The sequence below is a fragment of the Urocampus carinirostris genome, chromosome 8 (assembly GCF_059441175.1).
Source record: "Urocampus carinirostris isolate Australia breed hairy pipefish chromosome 8, RoL_Ucar_1.0, whole genome shotgun sequence".
In the NCBI taxonomy this organism is placed as follows: domain Eukaryota; kingdom Metazoa; phylum Chordata; class Actinopteri; order Syngnathiformes; family Syngnathidae; genus Urocampus; species Urocampus carinirostris.
Genome location: NC_142356.1, coordinates 42,059,260 through 42,080,233, shown reverse-complemented (window position 1 = coordinate 42,080,233; position 20,974 = coordinate 42,059,260). Strand labels below are relative to the sequence as shown.

The 20,974-nt window shown below is 35.9% G+C and overlaps 1 protein-coding gene across 3 annotated transcripts in view; it reads left to right on the top strand.

Moving 5' to 3' along the window:
• Positions 1-210: 210 nt before the first annotated feature.
• Positions 211-20,974, top strand: part of pax5 (paired box 5) — an 88,080-nt gene continuing 67,316 nt past the window's right edge. For 2 of the 3 annotated variants that reach the window (XM_088342749.1, XM_088342748.1), the window contains exons 1-2: positions 6,501-7,233; positions 19,736-19,901. In XM_088342749.1, coding sequence (XP_088198875.1) covers positions 7,191-7,233; positions 19,736-19,901 — 209 coding nt within the window. In that variant the 5' untranslated portion in view covers positions 6,501-7,190. Of the gene's footprint in view, positions 343-6,500; positions 7,234-19,735; positions 19,902-20,974 lie in introns of those variants that run through there. The other variant, XM_088342747.1, reaches the window with a different exon arrangement.

Genomic DNA, 20,974 nt, shown 5'->3' with positions numbered 1-20,974 from the left:
CCTTAGTTCTGAGGTCATTGGTTTGAGTCCAGCTACCGGCCTTCCTGAGCAGAGTATTCATGTTCTCCCCGTGCTTGCATGGGTTTCCTCTGGGAACTCCAGTTTCTTCCCACATTCCAAAAACATGCATGTCATGTTAATTACCCAACCCAAATTGTCTCTATAGGTGTGAATGAACAAGTGAGTTGTCTGTCCCTGAGTGCCCTGTGACTGGCTGGCAACCGGTTCAGGGTGTCTCCTGCCTACTGCTTGAAGTCAGCTATGATGGGCTCCAGCACCCCCGTGACCCTACTGAGGATAATCGGTGCAGATAATTCGTGGATGGATAGATGTTCCCATAAGGTACTTAAAGTATACATGGTTTAATTTACCCTATTTGTTTTCATTTTGCATTACGTGCATGAGGTTTGCATGGCTTGAATTACTTAAATTAGTTTTTTCGCGCATTGTTTAAATTACCAAAATAATTTTTTCCTCTATAATGCACGTGAAATGTAAGTGGTTTAAATCGGTGTTTTTTAACTAGTGTACCAGGGTACACCAGTGTGCAGTGAGACCTTTTTTAGTGTGCGGCGGGAACTTACCCAACCTTGTCTTTGCAAAAAATAACATGCATTGCTTCTATAACTGTAAGTAGGTGGCAGCAGATTCCTTTTTTCTTTTTGCAAACAAATTATTTGCCCATTAGGTAGCACAGTATGTTTAATAACCCCTTTTGTTTAATGAAGCCGTTTTTGCACCTCATTTTGCTGACTTTAGTTATTATTTACTAAAAATGTTCTTAGAAAGGTTTGACTTAGTAAAAAGAATTTCTATATATATATATATATATATATATATATATATATATATATATATATATATATATATATATGTGTGTGTGTGTGTGTGTGTGTGTGCGTGTGTGTGTGTGCGTGTGTGTGTGTGCGTGCGTGCGCGCGTGTGTGTGTGTGTGAGCGTGTGTGAGCGTGTGCCTGCGTGTGTGTGTAAAAAATAGTCAACTCATTTTACCCCCTGAGCCAGGGGTGACTTGAGCTTCAGAGTTTTGAAGGTTTCTTATCCCTCTTCCGTTCTACCAACAACCATATACAAACATCTTTTAGTAGTAAAAATATTGATTGAGTCAATTAATAAATAATAAAATAGTAAATGAATAATCCACATACGGATGTGTTCTATGCTTTTTAAATAGTAAAAGGTATATAGGAATCAATGTGACAGGCAGTGGAGTATTTCTGACGGTGCATTGTTAACCTTTTTTATTTTTTATTATTTTATATTTTAGCTACTGTTTTTCGTTATATTAAAACCTATCCTGTCCTTCATTAAGGAAAATTGAGTGTTTAAAATGCTATAGTCTATAGGGGTGCTTTGTGTTTTTGGGGGTGGTTACGCCCACGGTTTAATGAATGGTGTGCCTCGATATTTTTTTAATGAAAGAAAAGGTGTTTCTTGGCTCAAAAGGTTGGGGAGCACTGGTTTAAATTACTCAAATTAGTATTTCCATAACGAAGGTGAAGTAGACGTGGATTTCTTTAAAGCAACAATTGACGTAATTGCACTGGTACAGCCTCACTTTCGGTTTTGTATTGATAAAACTTCAATTTTGGAAGGGAAAAGCTTGGTTAATAAATGATTGCTTTTTTGGAACAAGTTAACCGAATGTAGGCCAATCATTAAAAATGTAGAGGCTCATTTTTTCCAATAATTTAACTTTACTAGTGAGGTCAAGGGATTTACTGTGATTGGATAATCCCACAGAGGAAAACTTATTTTTTTTAGGAGGGCCTCCCGATTGATGCAACCACAAGGGCCCAGTCGGGGCAGGGCCTCTTCTTGCTTGCAGTTTATCAGCCAAATACGTAAATAAATACAAAATACGTTATCGGGGTGCAAATAATCCATTGCAAACCGTGCACAAAAGTGTTCCATTAGGAAAGCAGCAATAAAAGGAGACCAATAAGACATTTAATATGAAAATTTAAATTGTCTTTCTTGTCATTGAATACAACGTACTGTGCATTGTTCACAATGAGATTAGACATAGCACTCCAAGATGATCATATAACAAAAATAGGACAAAAAACATTATATCAAGGATAGATGGGCTACATGATAATGCTTGCAGACTTACCTGCGTGGCGTGTAATTAACAAATTTTAGTTACCGGTACATGTGGTCAAAATTCTTACGAATTAAACTGTTTTTCTTTGAAAGAAAAAATAAAATTGAGGAGTAGATTGCAGAAATGACCAGTAGTTCCCCTCAAAGTGCAGGAGACCTTGTGATCAGGCCTCACTTGCCTCCTCATTAGGTGCATTTTCAGCCAACCAAATCATTACAAATGGAGCCAATAAGTATGGATTGCCTGGCTACACATTTTATTTATGTTTTTTTTTTTAATTCAATACATATTTCATAACCTTGAATATGACATGGGGTATGTTCATATAAAGCGTTTTCTCGTTGTGAATAGAATAGAATAGAATAGAATAGAATAGAATAGAATAGAATAGAATAGAATAGAATAGAATAGAATAGAATAGAATAGAATAGAATAGAATAGAATAGAATACATTGGAACGGTCTATCTTTTCATTAATTAATAAACATAGTGGGGATTGTTTACAACGAGGTCAGACCTGACACTTCAGGATAAACATGACATAAAATACTTATGAGAGAAAAATAAGATGAAAAGCGTTTGGACGCTTGCGACAGTCCTTTCACGCTGCGTGCAAAAATAAGGGGAAAAACACGACATCCTTGCCTTCAATTTGCCTCTACGTGATTTTTAAAACTGCGTTTTTTTTCCTCACTTATATTTAAAAAAGCCTAATCTGTATCCCTTCTCCATTTGAGGTAATGAAATATGGTAATTTGTCAGGAGCCACAGATTAAAGCCGTTCCCCACCCTGTTGGAAGTTTTACCGCGGAATTACAAAGCCTAGAGCGACAACAATCTGTACACACGATTGCTCATGTTATGTTTTTTATTGTTCATGTATGAAATTTGCATTTAATTTGTCAATGACGACAAATCGTTTTGTGGCTTTTTAAATGGGTCATTTCAAACTGAGCCCTCGACAGGAAAAAAAGTTAAGGGGGGGGGGGTTAAGACGAAAGAGAATCTTTTTAAATAATCAATTTTTCCCATTTTCTCGTTTTGTTCCTAAAAATAGAAGTATTCTGTAATTAGTCCAATGTATTCAGGGATGAGGACATATGTTGATGCTTCAAAACATTTGAATACCACAATCACCTGTCCAACATTTATCTTCTTTAAAATAATGTGTATTCACATTTTATTCTTTATTCTTATTATTGCACAATGTTGCTGCTAACGATATTGTAATATTTTCATTGCACTATTTTGTGTTGAATTTACGTTGTAAATATTGCCTATCTAGTATTGTAATATTTTATAGAATTTGTTTATTATTATTTTTGGTCTTTTTTGCCTCCCAGTCGCACCTTTGTGTATTTATCTATCTTTCTATCCATCTACATTAAGTTAATCTATTCTAGTATTAATTTCATCGTAATTTTTTTCTTTTGAATATTTTATCATATGTTTGTCATTGGGGGGGGCACGTCTAATCTTTCAGTGTACACTACGTTGTAATGAATTACAATGAAGACTATTCTATTCTATTCTATTCTATCAGTATGATTATTAAAGTTTTCATCCAAGCAATCCAAATACAAATACGTAAAATGAAAAACATTTCAACATTTTATTTATGCATCTACATTCTTTACTTTTTTCAAATTGTGATTTTTTTTGTATATAATTCGGGGGAAAAAAACCCATCAAATGTGAATAGTAATTTGGTTACAGTAACAGTCAAAGTTCTTGTTTTCTTCTTGTTTTTCTTTTCCAGCAATTTAGTTCATTGACACGATCAGACCAAGTATAGTACAATACAATGATTTGATCATATACAGGTACATTTTGCGCATTTGGATTATTCTGCCATGCTGAAGGGATTTTATTTCGTGCCCCATAGTTGAGCGCTCTCATGTGGTTCATTTGGGAAGCACACACAGAGACAAGTTAACACATAGATAAACAAATGTAAACAAATATGGAATTAAATAGGATAGGCCTCAAGTTCAACAACATCTATCATACATTTCTTATACTCATTTGTTTGTTATTAAGCCAATGCTAATGCAGCTCATAATGCAGTAATAACAGAATTCTGCCATATTCAGGATGGCGACAAGAACACCTAAGAACACCTTAGTCGCTCATGGAACGATTCTGAAAGTATCTCACCAACGATGGGTCATTTTGATTATAGGCGACTCCATTTCGAACTGTCATGATGTTTCAGTGGTTGATTGACCCTATTTTGACCTTGCTTTTAATAATTACAACGTGGTAATAACAGTAATAACATAACAAGGTAATAACATAAATTGTTATTTTAAAAAAATGCATGTGTATAATTCTCTCTATGTGCATTTTAAAAGAAATAAGCATCGTTAGCATGAATGTCCTAGTTGTCAATAATGCTTCTAAGTCATGTGTGTTCATTCTTGCATATATGCATGTGATGTTTGGCTCATGAGGCCAACTGAGAAAGCGAAAATGATGTCCAGAAGCCTGCAAATAGCCCTTTTCTAATTTGCCTCAAGCTCCAGGCGATTTTTGTGCTTAATATTACACGATCTAAGCTCAGATATGCCTAGGAATATCAGGTGGGACCAAATACATTTATTGAATCTCCTTACAGTTTGCAGCGAGGTTGGATAATTGCACTTCATTAAAAAGGACGTGTTTTCTGTAACCTTTTTAAAATCAAGACTCTTAAATTATTTTTAGAGTGTGTTATACAACTTAGTTTTTTTCTGGATATTCTAAACAAACTATTATTCTTTTTGTTTTATTTTTCGAGGGAAACTGACGAAATCTTATGCGACTTTAAACAAAATAGCCCTTATTTTTTGTCTAAATTTTTTGGGGTTTTGATTTCAGTGACAAATGGATCCAGTTTTTTGTGGGTTGGTTAGTAATATACAACTTAATTCTTTTGAGGTTGTTTGGTATACTCTAAAACAGTTGGGTTGAAAACAATCCAAGTTTTAGTAAAAACAGGACTGTCTCAATAATTGGTTTGAATTGACTCATCATCCTGTGTTGTTACGCAGAAACGTCCCTCAAAAACGCTTGGGTCCTAAATGGGACCTATGCAACACCTAGATCAATTTGACATATTTTCTGGGTTGTTCTACACAAAGCAACCCAATTTTCTGAGTTGTTTGAAATAAGATGACCAAGACTGTTTAGTAGAAAATGAACCAATATAGGGGGATAATATAAACAAAAATATGTGTTTTTGAAAATATTTCTTGGACAAAACCCCCTAAAACATTACAATTTTTTTTTTAAAGTTTGTTTTTTTCCTTCAGCAAAACAACATACATCACAGTCACGGTCATTGTCAAAACAACTACAACTTTTTGACTCAAACTCGTGTTATTTTTGACACAACTGTTATTAGTTTGGCTGGTGTTTTCTTTTTTTAAAAAAAAAAAAACAGCATTTTGATTTAAAAGAACGCTCCCCAAAATTGGTTCAATTTATATTATATGTTAAGAACAACACAAATAGTGCAGTTGTTTTGTTAAAACATCCCTGAAAATCGGTCAAATTGACCTAGTTTCTGAGTTTATTCTATGATATATTAGACAACTTAATTTTTAACATTATAAAAAAACTTTGTGTTTTTTGTTTGTTTTAGTTTGTTGAAAGAAAACGACCAAATTTCTGGGAATGGTCATTATTTTTGTTTTAAACAATCCTAATGCAATTTTTTCATTGTAATTTAATACTACGTTGTGAACTGTGAACATTGTTTTCAAATAGATTTAATGCCACCCAATTTTTGGGGAATAGTATAACCAAACTTTAATATTCATTTTCTTGACAGAAAATAACCCAATTTAAAGGGATTTTAAACAAAATTGCCTTTCTTTTTTGTCAAAAATAATATAATTTGGATTTTGTCTTATGTCAATTTTGTGTCGCTTTGTTGATTTCCCGGGTTTTAGTCGTCCACTTTTTAGACGGAAAATATCTGGTGTGTGACGTCACAAGTCTAATTTACTCTATTAATTACACATTTAGCAGTGACGCGGATAAATTGAGCGCAAATGCCCACAAAATTGTCAGCTTTCTACGCGCTTAATTGAAATCAAACTGCGAGGAAACAGGGAAAGGTGGGGGTGCGGTTCCCCTCCCCCATTGGTCGATTATGTAAAAAAAAACTCTCCACCTAATTGGCGAGTGAATATAATGTCGCCCTATCACAGCCACAAACAACCCCGCCCTTTTTCTTTAGCGCCTGAGTGACGCATCCACGATTCTCGAGTCCTGATTGGCTGTGAGGCGTTTGATCGACAGGCGGGGAGGACGTCAGGGGCTTGGGCACGCGGGCGGGTGCTGTCCGCGGGAGAACTGGTCCTGAAACGGCAGGGGTGCGCTCGCCCAAGGACGCACTCCCGGTTCTTTGCACGGGGTCCGGTTCTCCATGTTTACACCGCCTCTTTTTAAATGTTTTTGGGATCGAAGCCAACTCCTCGCCAACTTGCGGGGGGCGGGTCAGCCAGAGTTCAGTTCAGTTCTGAACAAGCAGGCTTTTTCTGGTCTTGGTCCCGGTTCAGCTGGAGTTCGGTTCGATTCTGAACAAGTAATACTTTTTTTCTGATCTCAGTCCAGGTATCGTGGATATGACCCGCAGGCGTCGGGGAGAGCAGGCGCTGCTGGTTCGAGTTTTTTGGATGGGACCAGAATGGAAAGAGAGACTTGTTGTGGATTTTTAACGTTTTTTGGTTTTATAGCTTTTTCTTTTTTTTTCATTTTGAGCGAGAAAGTTGTGCCAAAGACGGACTGAGAGCGGAGAATTGAGACTGTGAAGGACACAAAATACTTTTGAAACATTATTCATACATTTCTAAAGTCTCTTTTCATCACTCTGTATTTTTAAGTAACATTTCGACGGATTTTGCCCTCACTTTCCTTCAATTTATATATTTAAATCATTGACATCAACGGAGGACACTAACAACCCAATTAAAAAAAATTTTTCAACGGCAGGACTTCCAATCGACTGGCTACTTTTACCTTGATTTTATTATTATAATTATCAATTTTATTGAAGTCCCCGAGCTCCAAAAGACATATGGAGATCCACTGTAAGCACGATCCGTTCGCAGCCATGCACAGTAAGTTAATTATTTTATTTTTGGAATAGTTTTACCTGGAAGTTTCAGCCTATAAATTGCACTTTTGTGTATTCATCCATCCCTACCGATCAGTGATTTGCTTGTCTATCACAGTTTACTTTGTTACTTTGTTATCTACGTTGTTATCAATGACAATAAATATTTAATAATGTTTTATTTATATCTATCTATCTATCTATCTATCTATATTATATACATATACATGTATTAATTTAATATTTCATTTGAAACAAGGCTAAAAATACATTAGTTGTTGTATTTTTTTGCGAATAAGTCAAGGTAAAAATAATCTAATTTCGTTATTGGCACTTTCGTTTCAAAGCGAAGGTCTCGTTGTTGTGGGGGTGGGCGGTCTGTAGGGGTCAAATAAAGGGGAGGGAACGAGAGAGAGAGAGAGAGAGAGAGAGAGAGAAAGAGAGAGAGAGGGAGAAAGAGAAAGAGAGAGAAAGAGTGAGAGAGAAATAAATAGAGCAAAAGAAAAGGGAGAGAGGCAGTTAGGAAAGAGGGAGGGAGAGAGAGAGAGAAAGAGAGAGAGAGAGAGAGAGAGAGAGAACGAGAGAGTGAGTGAGAGAGGGAGAGAGAGCAAGAGGGACCAGGGTGAGAATGAGAGAAAAAAGAAGAGAGAAAACATTGTGATTTTGCATACCTCGATGGACAATTCTTGCAACATTCTGCAAATTACCGGTATATGCACATTTTTTATCTTGTTTTCTAATGAATTAGTCGTTGATTAATAACAAAAAAATAGTAAACAAACCTCACATAAAAGATGATAAAACACTAATTTCACAAAAACCCCAACAACAACAATATCAATAACAATAACCACAACAAAAATAACAACAACAACAACAACAATAATAATAATAATAGTAATAAATGCCCCTCTGGATGCACACCTCATCTCATTAGCTGCACCGCTTATCCTCAGTAGGGTCGTGGGGGTGCTGGAGCCCATCCAAGCAATCATCGGGCAGTGGGCAGGGGACACCCTGAACTGGTTGCCAGCCAATCGCAGGGCACACAGGGACAGACAACTCGCTCGCTCATTCACACCTAGGGAGAATTTGTACCGGCCAATCCACCTGAAATGCATGTCTTTGGAATGTGGGAAGAAAGTGCCCGGAGGAAACCCACGCAAGCACGGGTTAGAACATACAAACTCCGCACAGGAAGTCCGGTAGCTGGATTTGAACCCACACAGGAGGTTCCCAAGACCTTAGAACTGTGCCGCACACGCGCTAACCACTGCGCTCATTCACACCTAGGGTCAATTTGGACTGGCCAATCCACCTGAAATGCATGTCTTTGGAATGTGGGAGGAAATCGGAGTGCCCGGAGGAAACCCACGCAAGCACGGGGAGAACATACAAACTCCGCACAGGAAGTCCGGTAGCTGGATTTTAACCCACACAGGAGGTTCCCAAGGCCTTAGAACTGTGCCGCACACGCGCTAACCACTGCCCCGCCGTGCTGCCCTGGATGCACACAATTTGCAAATGTATGCACATTATTTGGATTTTCTTGGGTGCTGCTTTGTAATTATTGTCCATTGTATAACAATAAGGTAAATATCGTAAAAAACTCGCATCGAAGCTGATAAAAACGTACTCAATATAATAGTAATTGCATACTCGGATGGACAAAACTTGCAACTTTATGCAAATCTTTGTTCCGTTTTTGGACTAAATTGTCGATGGTTTATTAATTACGAAAATATAGTCAACAAAACTAATATAAAAGATGATAAAACGTAAATAACGCAATAATAATAATAATAATAATAATAATAATAATAATAATAATAATAATAATAATAATAATAGATGCACTAAATGTCAATTCTTTAATGATAAAGCAAATTGAAGCCCTATGGTTTAAAAATAATGCAAATATAGTCAATAGCACTATATACAAAAGCTGAAAAAATATTTATTTCACTAAAATTATAAATTCTTACCTGCATGGACACAATTTTATGCGATTGATATCCAATTTGATAATTTAAATTAATAATTCAAAGTTAATATAGACTTAAATGTTGTCAACAAAACTACCATAAAGGCTGCAAAAACATTTATTACGCATTGATCAATCAATAATTGCACCCTGAATTGTAAGACACACTTTGATTAGGCTGCAAATCACATGCAAACCTTTGGTCTTATTTTGTAATAAACTGTCGACCATTTATTAATAAGTAAATACAGTCAACAGGATTCACATAAAAGACCGGAACAAAACATTTATGACACAAAATAATTAATATTTAGGACTATCGCACCTTGTTTTGTAAGAGACACTTTGAGGAGGCTGCAAGTGCGGATTCAATAATGTAAATATAGTCAACAAAACATAAAAGCTTGAAAAAACATGTATCACACATTTTTATACAATAATTGTACCGTGATTTGTAAGACCCACAGTGATTTCATTCTAGTTTGGTGGCAAACTTTAACAAAAAATGTTTTACGCCCGCACAAAGCGTATAAAGGGCATTGAAAAGCATTTAATAGCATTCATTCATTTCTTTCTTTTTTTTCTTACTATCGGGGAGAAGCATGTTATGTGAAACACTTGCAAAGGCTAGAACAAATCACGTTTTTTCTCGCAGTAGTTGTGCCCGAAAGTCGCTGATCCGAGTCGCCCTGAAGGCAACAGAAACGTTCTTGGACGCTTTAAAACGATTACAACCTAAAAATGTCAAAAGCAAAAGCGGGGAAGAATCAAGTTTCACGCCTGGAAATCTTATTTTCGTTGTGTGCGTGTGTGTGTGTGTGTGTGTGTGTGTGTGTGTGTGTGTGTGTGTGTGTGTGTATGTGTGTTTGTGTGTGTGTAGAGATTCCCCTAAAATGAGTTTCGTTTCATATTAGCATAATTAAAAGGGAATTTAATTCTGTTTGAAAATGGTTTTCTAAAAATGAATAAAATAACATTGTTGAAGCGCTCAAATAAGTTTGCAAGCGTTTTTTGAGCAGATTGCAACAATGTATGTCATTTTAAAAAAGGAACTGTGCAGGTGATTGTGATGATAATGAGCTGAATATTGTAATGTTAATGTAGCATGCTTGCATTTTAAGTAAATGCGTTTTTGCTCAGCTCGGGAGCGGAAAAAGAATAAATTGGGACGATAAAATTACATTTATTTAGGGCCTGCACGGGCCTATAAACACATTACAGGAGAGAAATGATAACATTACTCCTACTTCTACTACTACTACTACTTCTACTACTGCTACTACTATTACTTCTACTACTAATACTACTACTACTACTACTACTACTACTACTACTACTACTACTACTTTTACTACTACTGCTACTACTACTACTACACCCACTACTACTCCTCCTACTCCTAATACTCCTCCTCCTCCTCCTCCTCCTCCTACTACTACTACTACTACTACCACTACTACTACTACTTCTGTTACAATAGTAATAGTGATAATAATAAAAATAGTGGTCCAGATATAGATAAGCTTATAAAGAATACAAAAGAACTACGCAAAACATGCAAAAATATTACGAAAAAACCCCACACAATTTGCTACAAAAACAAACCAAAATTAGAAACATTTAATGTAATATTACAAACATGATTAAAATCTAAATTCTTGATAGATTTGAATAAATTATATACTAATAATAAACATTAATTTGAAAGAAACGTAATTAAATTCTAGAAAAATAAATGCAATATATTATTGAAATATTAAAATAAGGATATAATATTTAATATAAAAATGATTACAGAAATAAAAGTAATATTTTAGTAGCTTTTTAACATTCATTTGTTACATTATTCTTTAAATAATAACGTGGAAGGTAGTAGTTGCAGCAGCATTATAATATTATAATTATAACTGAAATACTCAAATGTAAAAAAAAGAACACAGACTAAGTGTTAATTTGCCACTTTTACGGTCATTCATTCATTCATTCATTCATTCATTCATTCATTCATTCATTCATTCATTCATTCATTCATTCATTCATTCATTCAACACACATAACGGAAAGTAACATTAAAATCAAGCAGAAATACTTATGTACCAAATTTTCAGCATGGATTAAGGGGCTTCAACATATCCTTTTTAAAACCTCCAAATTAATCATTCAAATATGTATTGATGTATTTTGTCTGCCAGGTCAGTTCCTAAATATTAAATCAAAACTCAAGAGCTGATTTGTCTGTCTCCACAGCTGGCAGGTTGGCAGTCAGTTTCCTTTTTGGATTCTTGCAGGTCCGAAACTTGGCATACGTGCCAAAAGTTGGTCCTTCTCCTGAGGTTTGAGACCTTCAGGAGCCAAGAGTCCCTCTGCCCCCATTTGGCAAAAATCTTTGGATCTCATTTGCAACAAAACCTCCCCAGATGCTGGCTGCAAGTCATTTGGATGCTTGCTGGCATCAAGTCAGGCACACATCTGACTGAAAATTGAAAAAAAGGAAAAAAATGTGTCTTAGATGTACGACTTACTAAAATTGAATGATTTTCTTTTGGATTTTTTCTTGCGAAGGGGTGGGAGAGGGGTGGTTGACAAAAAATAATTGAAAAGCACTGGCTTATAACAACCTTAAAAAATCTTTTTTTTTTTTTTAAACGGCTTTGAAAAATTAAATCATTTGATATAAACCCTTGCAAAATCCTGTGTTTAAGTTGTCTACGTAAAAAATGGGTCTGCATTTTAAAAAACAACCCAAAACACTTTGACTTTTTTAAACTCGAACCCATTTTTGGACTAAACTTGACGCCGGGTTATGGTGTCCATATGTTATATATCCACAATGTGGAATATCATATTGTTCAGCCCTTTGTAATGGCATTTTCTCCACTGTACGACATCAACAACAAATGATTTCAGTGCCCCAAAACTAAACTATGAACTCCTTGCCATTGGCCGATGTAATTTAGAATGCTGGTCTGCTATTGGTTGGAATCACAGCATCATGAAGGTGCCGATTTGCTATTGGCAAAATTTTCTCCCACGATGCTTCTTTTCTCTTTTTGTTCGATTCAGAATCTCATGTAACAAACTTAAATTTGTTAAGCTGTGGGTACCAAGACTTGCAGTGATGTCAAAGGGAGACGCAAGAAGATGATAACATTGCGTTGTCCTTCTTTTAGTTCAGATTCTCATATGCTTCTTACAGACTTTGCAAGTTAGTGCAATACAATATCATATTAGTTGTACTTTATCTATCATTCATTTGGGTGCCAAGACTTGCTGTAATGATAAAGGCAAAAACATGATAACCATGGAAACGAAGACTGAGATAATAAAGAAATACGAAGGAAACACACACATTGTTAGCATTGCTATGAAACATAGTCGTAACCATTCAGCAAAAAAAAATTTGATTTGAATGTTGGGCAAAAATACATGAACTATTATACGAATGTAAATTTCTTAAAAAAAATAAATGTTTTTTCCTTTGCACCGTGGAATATTTGGTCGGTGCCATGTTTGTCCACCATCCTGCCACCACGCTGTACTGTGTATCACTGGCCCTCGCTCTTGCTCTCACCAGTGAAAATATGGCCATCTATTGGTCAAAATTTGAACATCGAGGCTTCAATTTTGATCCACCGTCTCTGCATTCAATCACTGCATCAGCTCATGTGACATTTTTTTTGGATGTATATCTACATATAAGATTTTTTTGTCACATACACGTATATTTTTTATAACAAGTTCCTAAAATATACTATTGTGTTATCAATGTTTAATATGTATACAGCAGGGGTCTCTTACTGTTTTCAAATTGAGGGCTACTTTTTGTACTAATTAGTGCAAAGTGCACCCTATTTGAGATGCATTTATGAAATAACAACTTATCATGGTATTGTTATTTGAATACTATGTTATTACCAGGTGACGATTTGCAAACAGGGTCAAATAGATTCAGACAACCACTGAAAAAATACTTTTACTAGAAAGTCACAATGATCCAGCACTGGTGAGCCATTTTCAGAACACGTCCGGGGCACCTCATCTATCCTTAAGGGTCACCATGGTACCAAGAGATAGACCCATCATCTTTAGAATTTTCATGCTTTCACATGGGGACTCCATGTCAGGGTACTGGGGCTTCTGAACACATTAGCCAACTACCAATGGTTTTTATCCCCCCCCATATAGCAATTTCACCATATGATCCCCACCTTTGAATATTGTGTTCCGGGTATCTACTGTATTGTCATCTTACAATGTAACATTCTAATTCTTTATTAATATACAGTACACATATCATTTTAGGTGACAAGATAGCTTCCGCCTTTGTCAATCTAATTATTGCCATTTTTATGGAAAAATTGTTTTAAATTGTTTCAAGTTCCAATCTTTTCATATTTTTGTGCCTGTCGGCGTTCACATGATACATACATGTAAATCATATCCCCAAAGCTCGATTCCAATGCCAACAGTAAATACCCAGATAAGTAAATAAACAGTTATCTCTTACGATTATTCATTTATTTTTTTTGTTGCTTACTAGACATTTTCCCTCTATTTCGATGCAATGCAAAAGGTTTTACCCCGGCTAACCCAGATAGGGAGAAATAAACCATTTGGTTTTCTCTTATCATAAAATTGAGGAGAGAGGGGGGAGCAGTGGGAGAATTGTGAAGAGCTGAAAAATCATGGCACCTTACAATCTGCTACATTTTTTTAATCTACTGTCCCTTTAAGAAATCAATTGCTTGATTTCGGGGAGTAAAATCAAACAATTGATCAGCATAAAAAACACAGGAAATCAATTAGTGAATGTTTAGGAAAGTATGAGTGAAAATCTTTCTACAAAGGGTTTTTTAGTATTATGATTCCATTCAATACGGAATACCCCAAATCACTTTGCTTTAGTTCATCACTATGTAGTATTTTTTTACACACTGTACTTTTAGGAAATCAATTAATTACTCCATCAACCAGGGTATAGTTTAAAAAAGTCTGAGTCCCTGGAAAGAAGAACATTTCGATTTGATTCAGTTCAACACAATGTTATTACGATTCCGTTCAATATGGTACACCTCAATTCGGAGGGCAAAGTGAAACTTAAGTCATTGCTTTGCTTTCATTCATCACTAGATGGCAACATTTTTACACATGCTAAGAAATCAATTGTTTGATTTCTAGGGGTAAAACCAACCAATTGATCATTTGATTAAAAAATCCGTCAATCAATCAGTTTATCAATAGATAACACATATCTAGATTCAGACTATTATCCAACTCTCCATTTGCGCGCGTCGATGTGTGTGTTCGTATGTGGCTTATAGGCCCAGAAACGGCTGAACCAATTTTTTGTGAAAATTTGCACGGTAGTACTTTAAGACTCTTCAAGTGTCTTTGGTTAGGTTTCATGTCAAGGAACCGCCAATAAATACCAACAAAATTTATAAACATCTGCTTTCATGTTCAAGCTGCTATGGAACTGCATACGGTCATACTGCTCTTTTGGCACTCCCTCATGGCTCCCTAAAAAACCCTAAAAAAGAAAAGGAAATAGTATAATATAATGTATTTGTTTTTAAGGAGGATTTTAATTTCGTCCCCCCCCATTGTTTTTAGCCAAAATTTCTTGGGAGTGACTATGAAGTTGTTTTCTGTAAATGAAAGAAAAGTAGTTTGGGGTTCATTCGGACTCGTTTGATTTATTTGTTTTTGAGATTGAAATATTTTGTGCCTAATACGTTACCTTGTGAGGGTTTTATTTTCATGTTCATTTTTATAATTGTTTGTGTAAGATTTGTTTCTTCTATTTTTGTTGTATTTAGTTTTTAGCCAAGTGTTTATTTGTTTTTGTCGTGATATTTAAGTTGTTGTTTTTTGTAATGAGTGGTAAAAATTTCAGGGTTCTTCCGGACTTGTTTAATTTTTCTTATGCCGAACTAGGAAGAACCAAAGTGACCAAACAGCACCATTTTCCCTTATATTTTATATGATAGTTCTGGTATTTCTGCCGATAAAGCGATCTTGTCTTCGTATATTATAATACAGGTGTGTTTTAACTTTTCAGAAAGCGGGATGTATTTGGTAAGCTGAAATAGTGTGGGGCCTGACTTTTCAGCCTGACATTCCTTCAACAGTCTTTAATAAATTCACCCTCCGTGAAAAGTTTGTAGTGCTTGACCACCTCGTAGCTCGCCTTTGTAGCATTTTCATTTGACTCAGACAGCTTCCGATTGCTTAACCTTTTCAAAGCATCTATTTTCAGTTAGCTTTTTGAACACAGCATCTTTTTTCCGGCAGTGTTTCTTGATATTTTATTATTTGAAAACACCCCCAGACTCTGCAAATAATGCACATGCAGTTGTTTCAGGCTTCGGTTAAACAATACTCCAATTTCCACTTTTCCTGGGAGCGGTGGCCCTCACAGTCAGCTTTTCTTTTTTTATTTACAGTCGTCATGTGAGAAATGGGGTGGGCTAAGATACTCACAGAAAGCCAGGGGGCTAAAGGGCTACTGCCGTCATCCAGTGAAAAGGTGTATTATTTTTGGTACAAATTTATTTTATAATGTGGTCAATGCTACTGGCGGGCTATATATTATTAATTTTATGACAGAGGTCACGGGCCAATAAAGATTTGTTCATGGGCTGTAGACTTTGTACATGTCTGGTATAATATATATAGGTTTTTTTTCACAGGGCAACGCAGATATAATGTTCAGAGCACAATTTGGCATACATCCCAATTTAAAACTTGTTATTTTTTTGTTGTAGTTCCGCCTTATCAACATTCCCTAACCTGCCAGATACACTTTGTCCCAAACGATCACTCCTGGGCACAACACCTCCATACGTTGCTATCTTCGCAAGCCGGCAAAACAAAAGTGATTGCTTTTTAAACGGTGGCAGTGAAGGCATTCTCATAATGAGTTTTCTTCTATCTTAAAAGGAAATAAAGAGAAAGCCAAATGGCTTTTGTTTAATTTCCAGGCACGAGACTCTTCAGAGTTTTGGTTTTGGGTAACTGGAGGAGACTCGCTGGATTTGTTTGTTGACTGTGCAGAAGGAAGAAAAAAGCGGTTGTCAGGTTCAGGGGAGAGTATTTATATTATATTTAAGGGGGGTGTCCCTGCAGGGGTCATGTATTTAAAATCTATTACCCCCACAGTCAGGATTAGTGTGCACCAATATGTGTGTGTGTGTGTTCTCCCCCCGAAGACACAATCTCTATGGTAATACAAAACCGGTGGATTACAAAAAGGGCGCCTTGCCTTTTGGGGAATTGTGTACTGTCCATGAACATATTGTTGGGGACTTGGTGCAGCAGTCATGCTTGGTGGGTGTTTTGTCGTGGCGTTGTGTTGTAGATAACTGAAAACGGTCGGGTATCGATGTGGCCAGAGAAACAGTTTTAGAGAAGGATATACTTTAGGAAAAATAACTAAAAAGCATACAGAAAAAAAGCAAAATTTACTACAATATGTAAAATTCAGAGAAATCTAAGCTTCTTTAGCACTGGCTTAACCAAAGGCCTCTGCTACATAGATCTAATACACTTACTACACTTACTACTCTTCTATGCGGCAGCGTGTTGGGGAGGCAGCGTCAAGAAGAAGGATGCCTCTCGTCTCAATAAACTGGCTAGGAAAGCGAGCTCTGTTGTGGGCAAAGAGCTGGACAGCCTAACAACAGTAGCTGAGAGACGAGCACTGAAAAAGCTGAGGTCAATCATGGACAATCCATCGCATCCACTACACAGCATTATCTCCAGACAGAAGAGCAGTTTCAGCGACAGACTGCTGTCACTGTCTTGTACTACGGACTTTCTTCCTCATGCCATGAGGCTCTTTAACTCCACCCAGCAGAATAAAGGCCCACATTAAACCACACCACCTACATTGGATATTACCGAATCTTACTGCAATATGTATTCTGTGTAGCACTATTTAGTTACTCTATATAACACGCTACAGTGGGCATTTGCACGTCACACTGGGTATTTGTATATTGCATTCTTTTGGCTTTATTATTGTACTGTTCTCAGCTCAGGGATGCTGCTGGAAATGTGAATTTCCCTTCGGGGATGAATAAAGTATCTATCTATCTATCTATCTATCTATCTATCTATCTATCTATCTATCTATCTATCTATCTATCTATCTATCTATCTATCTATCTATCTATCTATCTATCTATCTATCTATCTATCTATCTATCTATCTATCTATCTATCTATCTATCTATCTATCTATCTATCTATCTATCTATCTATCTATCTATCTATCTATCTATCTATCTATCTATCTATCTATCTATCTATCTATCTATCTATCTATCTATCTATCTATCTATCTATCTATCTATCTATCTATCTATCTATCTATCTATCTATCTACATCTACATGAACAAAACACAAAAGTAAAATAACACAGGACATGATTGAATATCAACAAATTCTATCTGAATAAAATCCCCAAAAAGAAGATGCAAGAAATATACTCATGCATGGATGGAACAACCAGATAATGTACCAACACCAACCAGCTCTTAGAAAACAAAACATAAAAGGAATAAACCCAGAGCATGTTGGAATACTAACTGACTGACAGAAAAAAAAACTATGAACAAAAGACAGTACAGGATATGTTGGAAAAATGACTAACTGAACAAAAACATTAAAGAATAAAACTCAGCATATGTTGAAATACTAACTATCTTTAACTGAACAAAACCAAGAACAAGGGACAACACAAGATATGTTGGAAATTGTAATCTAACTGAACCAAAAACAGAATAAAACTCAAGACATGTTGAAACACTAGCTAACTCTAACTGAACAAAAACATAAAATGAAGGCAATGCAGGATATGGTGAAAAAATACTGCTAACTGATCAAAAACATAAAAGACAGAAACACAGGATATGTTGGAACACTAAACTACACCAACTGAAGTAAAACCTGAAAGAAAATGCAGGATATATTGGAACACTAATTAAACAAAAAATATTAAATAAATACAATGCAGAATATGTGGCAAAACTAACTCTAGCTGAAAAAAAACACGAAAGTGTGAGATGCTGAATATGTTGGGACACTGGATAACCTCTAATTAAACAAAAATAAGAAAGTAAGACAACACAAGATATTTGGGAAAAGTGACTGTAACTGAACAAGAACACAAAAGGAGGAAAACCACGATATGTTAGAACACTATCTAACTCAAACTGAACAAAAAATGAATAAATTATATTGGAAAACTGACTCTAACTGAACAAAAACATTAGAAGAGGAAACACAGGATATGTCGTAATACTAACTCTAACTGAACTTAATTAAACATGAAATAAATACAACACAGGATATGTGGCGAAACTAACTATAGCTAAACAAAACGTGAAGGCGGGAGATCCTTATTAAATATGTTGTAACACCCAAAACCGTCGACACTACCCTTAATTGAACAAAAATAAGAAAGAAATACAACACATGTTCGTTGTCTATGCGTGTGTTTTTCACTGTGTGTGTTATCATGTGATGGAAAACAAATCAACTGTAACTGAGCAAAACTGAAAGGGACAACACCTGGCACCTGTTTTTAATATTACACCGGTTAGCCGTTTTAGTGAAGAGCATCACTTTGGTGGTTAGATTGATTCAGGCGCTAGCATCACTTTAGCAGCATATGCTAAAAAATATAGCAGATAATACAAGTTTCACAAAACCCAACTATTAATGCTAAGACTAGCATTGTAATCATGACCCTTGAGCCAGTAATGCTAATGTTCTTGTTTATGCCTAATATTAAACAATGTTAGATTGTGAAGGAAGTTTGTTTTCTCAAAAATGGCCTGTACACTTATTTTTACTATTACAGCGATTAGCCAGACTGGTGAATGGCATCACTTTTGTGGCTAGCTTTACTTTAGGTGTTGGCATCACTTTAGGTAATGCTAAAGAATATAGTGGGTAAGTTTTACAGATCTTAATTACTGATGCTAATGCTTACATTGTGAACACAGCCACTAGCTGCCAATGCTAAGGTCTTTGCACAATTGCCTAATGTTAACAAATATTAGCTTGTGAAGGGCTGAAACAAGAAAAACTTCATTGGATTTAGCACATATTCTTACAACACAGCCATTATCCGTATTAGCGAATAACATCACTTTGGTCGGGGGATTCGCTCTAGCAGTTAATGCTTATAAATGTTTTGCAGCTAATGCAAGTTTTGCAGTCATTAACTAGCAATGCTAATACTAGCATTGTAAAGGTGGTCGCTAGCCGGCAATGTCATTGCATTAAAGCCTAATGATAAACCTTGCACATTTTGATGTTAAATGATTTGAATTAAACCCTTCACAGATTTGTTCTTTTAGTAAATCGCAAATCAGAAATGCGTTAATCAGTCACCCAAATTATTTTTGAAGAATTGTGATTATAATGATATTGTGATTTTAAAATCAAAATCTAAATGTGGTCTTGCAATATTTCCTTGTGAATTTGAATGACATGAGACTGTTTTTTTAGGGCACGGCGGCGTAAACCAGCTGGGGGGCGTTTTTGTGAACGGTCGCCCCCTCCCGGATGTGGTACGACAACGAATAGTGGAACTTGCCCACCAGGGAGTGCGCCCCTGTGACATTTCACGACAGCTGCGCGTTAGCCACGGATGCGTTAGCAAGATCTTGGGCAGGTATGCGAGCAAAGTACAACTTTCATTTCAGAGGTACTAGAACAAGATGATTGATACGTTTGAAGTTTAGTAGACACTCAACATAAGGAGAGAAGAAATCAATGGATTTTGAACTTACAAGGAGGACAGGGAGAGAGGCCTCCATATAGAATGGTCCAACTTGTGCTAAAGGTTTTCCTGATCCCTTGCTTTTTATTACATATCCTCTTTTACAAGATTCCAATCATCCCAAAAGGGCGTGGGAATAAAGGAGAAGCAACATGATTGATTGATAGCAACAATGATGTGATGGTCAAAACAACAAACAACAGTGCCCAATAATAGTCAAAATAATGAACTGGCATCCTGTTTCCTTTGCAGGTGTCGAATATTAAAAGCAGAATAAACGTGTCAATAATTTAAAAAAATTAAGGGTGTGATCAACCATGAGGAGTCGAGGTGTGGATATGGCGGTCCACGTTACCATGTTGACAATTTACTTTGCTTTTTTTAATTTTTAATTTGTGTTTGTTTGTTTCTTTTTATGTACTTATTGTTTATTCATTCTTTGAATAAACTAATTGTTTTCTTTATTTTTTTTTTAATTGAACAGCAATTTCTGAGAGAGGTCAGAAAAACAGTAGCTGTAGCACCACCTATCAAACATCTTTGCACTCCCAGTGTTCTTTTTTTATGGTACTCCCTTTATTCTTCTTTTGCAGCAGGAAGGAATTATAAGCACTATTAGTATCTACAATCTAGAGTATCTAGTTCTAAATATTTGAGTATAGTGTCGGTCTGAGAAAAAATGGATTATTGGACATTCCTCATTTTTATTAGTAATAAAAATATATAGCCAAAGGATACAGGACAAAGATGGAGAAAGGTGGAGGTATGAGAGGAAGGGGGGAGAATAATAAAAAAGTAAAATAAAAAATAAAAAAAAGAAACAGAAATGAGAGAGCATTTGTGACTACGGCAGGGCCGAATTAACAACGGCGACCCTCAGTTATATGCCAGAAATGTGTTGCTCATTGTTCTCCCTTGCGTTTTCTTCTTTATTCCTCTCCCTCTTTCTCTCTCCTCCTTCCATC